The 4546-nt window shown below is 35.9% G+C and overlaps 1 protein-coding gene across 1 annotated transcript; it reads right to left on the reverse strand.

The window, feature by feature from the left end:
* Positions 1-684: 684 nt before the first annotated feature.
* LOC132753057 (uncharacterized) lies at positions 685-4038 on the reverse strand (the record flags this gene model as incomplete). The annotated part of the gene is given in 3 exon segments (XM_060743471.1): positions 685-796; positions 2142-2205; positions 3294-4038. Coding segments are annotated over 3 exon segments (199 nt in total), but the record flags the coding sequence as incomplete, so codon positions are not given.
* Positions 4039-4546: the final 508 nt, after the last annotated feature.

Raw genomic sequence — 4546 nt, forward strand, 5'->3', positions numbered from 1 at the left:
ACACACACACAGGTGAATCGCTATATGCCACCGCATCGCAGATGCTGCGGTGGCATAAAAACAACATGAGGATAAATTGTTGATTAAAAATAATGCCACATCTTTTTGTCGAGGACCACTTGGCAAGACTTCATACCAAATATCAAAGGCCAAGGCCTTGCTTTTTCACACAAGATGACTTTTACAGTTTTAGCAATTATATGTCTATGTAAAATGTTGTACCACTGTGGCGGGTTGTCCCTGACCTTGCAGGTCTGGGTGTTGCACGTGACCTATCGTCTTATTATGGTGAACATTTGTGAAGTTATTTCAAAATCTCTTGATGAATTGCTATATTCCCTTTCTTTTCTTTGAAAAACCAGTGGCCATTAAATAACTCCAGCACACATGACAACTTACAGTGTACTCCCTCATTTAATATTTATTTTTTAAATTTTCACTGAAATCTTTCAAATGCAGAGTTATTCTCTGGACAAGAAATATACAGACCATGTTAACCTCTGACCTCTAAGTGACATCCCTTGATGGATGAAAAAATTATGCAATTATGCTTAATTATTTTAAAATCCTTCAAGGCATGGCAAGGATACGGCCTTAATACGAATGTTATATAAGTGGGGAACCACAGACAGACAGACATTAATATGCCACCCTTCTGGGGTATAAAAATTATGAGATACTGACCTTCACACTTTTCACGACAGCGTTCCCTTATCCTGGCTCTGTCACCTATAGCTGTCACACCCAGTTCTACAAAATCTCTTTCTGTCAGATATTTTACATCTTCAGGATTAACCTGAAAATTTGACAGATGTTAATGTGACATTGATCTTGGATATAGGGATGCAGGTGTTGAGCATGACACATCGTCTTATTATAGTGACTATTTGTGCCAAGTATTTTCAAAATCCTTTGATATATGAAAAAGTTCTAGATTGGACACAAAATATACCCTATAACGGACTATGTTAATCTTTGACCTCAAAGTGTGACCTTGACCCTGGAGGTAGGTGACCAATTGTTGCTCATGACACATTTTCTTATTATTGTTAGCAATTTTGGTAAATAATTACAAAATCCCTCCAAAGATAAGAAAGTTATGGACCGGACACAACATATATACCCTCAAATAGACAATGTTGACCTTGAATGAACAAATGCGACCTTGACCCTTGAGGTAGGGGTCTGGTTGTTGCGCATGACACATTGTCTTATTATAACAAACATTTGTGCCAAGTTTATAATTTCAGATTCCTTTAATAAATGACAAATGACAAAGTTATGGACTGGACAAGAAAGTGTGACGTTGGACACACTACCGAATTAAAGGATAGGGGGCTATCAGAACTGTAACCAGAACAAAAGAGAACAAAATAATTCATTATGTAACAATAGAATAAGGGGCCATGGCCCTCTGTTAAACAAAAGAAAATAACAATAGAAATGGCCCTTTATTACATTGGTAGGATGGACAGACGGCCGGACGGACAGAGCGTATTTCTATATCCCCCTTTTTTCTTCGGAAAGGCAAGGGACAATAAAATGTGTCCATACTGTAAAAACAGCTTAGTGTAAGACATGGACACCTGCTTTTGTATATGTTTTGGATGATTTTTCATAATTCATAGACATTAAAATAAAATTTGTTTATTTCAAATGTGTATCGATAACTGATCAACAGGATACAAGGATTCAAGGATATCTGCTCTATTGATGACAGCTCTACAGATTTGAACTTTCTTGTAGTCAGACAAGAATTGGGACAATTTTGACTCATAGTTGGCTCATGTAAGTATTTGAAAAACATTTCAAAAAGGACAATTGAATAAGGCAACATCGAATAGGGCCTTTTTACAGTATTCCTTATGTAAAAAATATAATGTACAACATGTGTGCCCATAGACAAGACCACTTTTCATCCCAAGGAAATAACAACTTGGTAGATGACCATTAAATGATCTGCTATAGACCAAATAAATGGAATAGCCTAAAATATTACATGGTCATAGGACCATTGCCAAAAATAACTTGAATGAATTAAGCAATAAAAAGAATAAGGATGTAATAATTTGCTTTCTTAAAACTACATGCAGGCATTTTTGACTAAAAACTACTTTCATATAGTGGCAAATGAAACTTACCCTATCTTGTTTAAACTTTTCTTTTAAATGCCCAACACCAAGTTCGTCAAGTATATCATCCATCCTGAATGCAAATTTTCAATGTTTTTAGGATTTATTGAAGGACTGTACTAGGGCTGTCATTGATGGACAATTTTGTACCGATACATTGAGAGACAAATATCCACGATATATCGATTAATCGACTTAAACAGTAGATACAATGAAAAACATTTAAATAAGTGTTTTTAATTGGCATCATGCTGTTATGCATGCTTGTATTAGACTACAAATACTACAAACTAACAGAAAGTGTCATTTTTCTGTTATTTTTGTCACTGACATTTGAAAACACAGTGTTTTAAGTTCAAGTTAGCCTAGAAAACTGGAAAAAAGTGACTTCTCTTATTATGCAAAATTGAGAGGTATATATTTACTAACAGAAATAAATAAATTTTAGCTTGTATTGATATTTGAAAGTCTGTATCGAATCCGATATTGTATCCGATGATGAATATTGATGATATATCATTATTGCGATATTCAATGACAGCCCTAGACTGTACCTAATTAGTTTATGAAATAATTACATGTATAGTTATTATTAATAAAAGTAACTTAGCTATTTTACCAATAACATAACTTGGGCCTTTTTGATAAATTGTATTTATTAAATCTTAATAATTTATTAAATCCAGTTAAAAAGCACGTTTGACATTGTTTTATACTTTAATCCAGGTATTGGGTGCCTTTTTGAAAAATTACATCCTTATAAAATTATAAAACTCCTGACATTATTTCTTCTTCTTTTTTAACAGTCCTACTTTCACTTTCATTTTGTAATTTTGCAAATAGTTAAAAAAAACTGTTTGATATTATAAAATACCAGGCTCTTCTTTTTTCTTTGCCTTGCCTGATAAATTTTGTAGATCTAATATTAGTTTATCAGACACAAGCATGGTATTCTCTATGTATCAGGAGGTCTAACGTGTAGTGGTGCAATATTAATTTGCGGACAATTAGATAGCCCAGTACAACAGTTGTATTGGCAACACGAAAACGCTGAGACAAAACTAGATCTATATAAACCTTAACCACAGAATAATAGAAGAAAATATGAAAAGTGAATCAAAATTAAATCGATATCTATACTGTAATGAATATTCATTTTACCTGTTCAAATGTCCCGAGTGCATCGATCTATGCCTGTGTGTTAACACACTGTGTAAAACAAACTGCGCATGCCCCACCAAAAACCGGAAGACGAAAATTAAGAAATAAAACTTCGCGCCGCGGGGTCGCGGGACGAGATTTAAGAAATAAAACGGCGGGGGCGCGAGGCGAAAACACGCTAATTAGCGGGGGCGCGGGGCGAGATTTAAGATATAAAAACTTCGCCCCGCGGGGTCGCGGGACGAGTTTTAAGAAATAAAACGGCGGGGGCGCGGGGCGAAAACACGCTAATTAGCGGGGGCGCGGGGCGAGATTTAAGGAAAAAAACTTCGCCCCGCGGGGTCGCAGGACGAGATTTAAGAAATAAAACGGCGGGGACGCGGAGCGAAAACACGCTAATTAGCGGGGGCGCGGGGCGAGATTTAAGTAAAAAAATTCGCCCCGCGGGGTCGCGGGACGAGATTTAAGAAATAAAACGGCGGTGACGCGAAGCGAAAAGTCGAGATTTTGTAAGAATAATTTGGCGGGGGCGCGGACAACAGCACGCTAATAAGCGCCCTTAAACAATAAATATTTCGCTTCGCGGTCCCGCGGTTTCACAATTAAATCTCGACTTTTCGCCCCGCGCCCACGCTAATTAGCGTGTTTTCGCTCCGCGCCCCCGCCATTTTAACTTGTTAACTCTCGACTTTTCGCTTGGCGGGGTCGCGGGGCGAAAACGCGAAATGGCACAAATCAGCCACCATACAAAAATAAAACAAATGCTTGCCTTATATTATTACCCTCCATTTTAGTTTAAACATATTTATTCTCAGAATATGTACATAATAACATTTGAAATATATACACATACAAAATTTGACAATATTCAAAGAAGAGGATTAGAATGAAAGACTAGGTCTTATAGAATTCTTCTCCGTTTAGTTGTTAAATATATCGGTGTCGAACTGGTGATCTAAAATTTTCTGAGAAAAATATATATTACCAAATGTATAATAGAAACAAATATATATGGAGTATGAAAGAAGTAGTAATTCAAAAGAGAAAAAGGGGAAGAAAAGTCTCATAATTATTTGTTATGTGTTAAATCGTTAAAGGAATCTTTTAGTTTTTGCTATAAAAGACTGCACGTTAGAGAATATTGTTGAATTATCATCATCTGATAGGCCAGGGTTTCCGAAGAGAAGAATATCGAGATTGATATCAAAAGCTTGAATATTAATAAATAATTCATTTCGGTACAAGTTGTAGCG

The sequence above is a fragment of the Ruditapes philippinarum genome, unplaced genomic scaffold (assembly GCF_026571515.1).
Source record: "Ruditapes philippinarum isolate M1 unplaced genomic scaffold, ASM2657151v2 ctg18940_1_1_1_1, whole genome shotgun sequence".
NCBI lineage: Eukaryota > Metazoa > Mollusca > Bivalvia > Venerida > Veneridae > Ruditapes > Ruditapes philippinarum.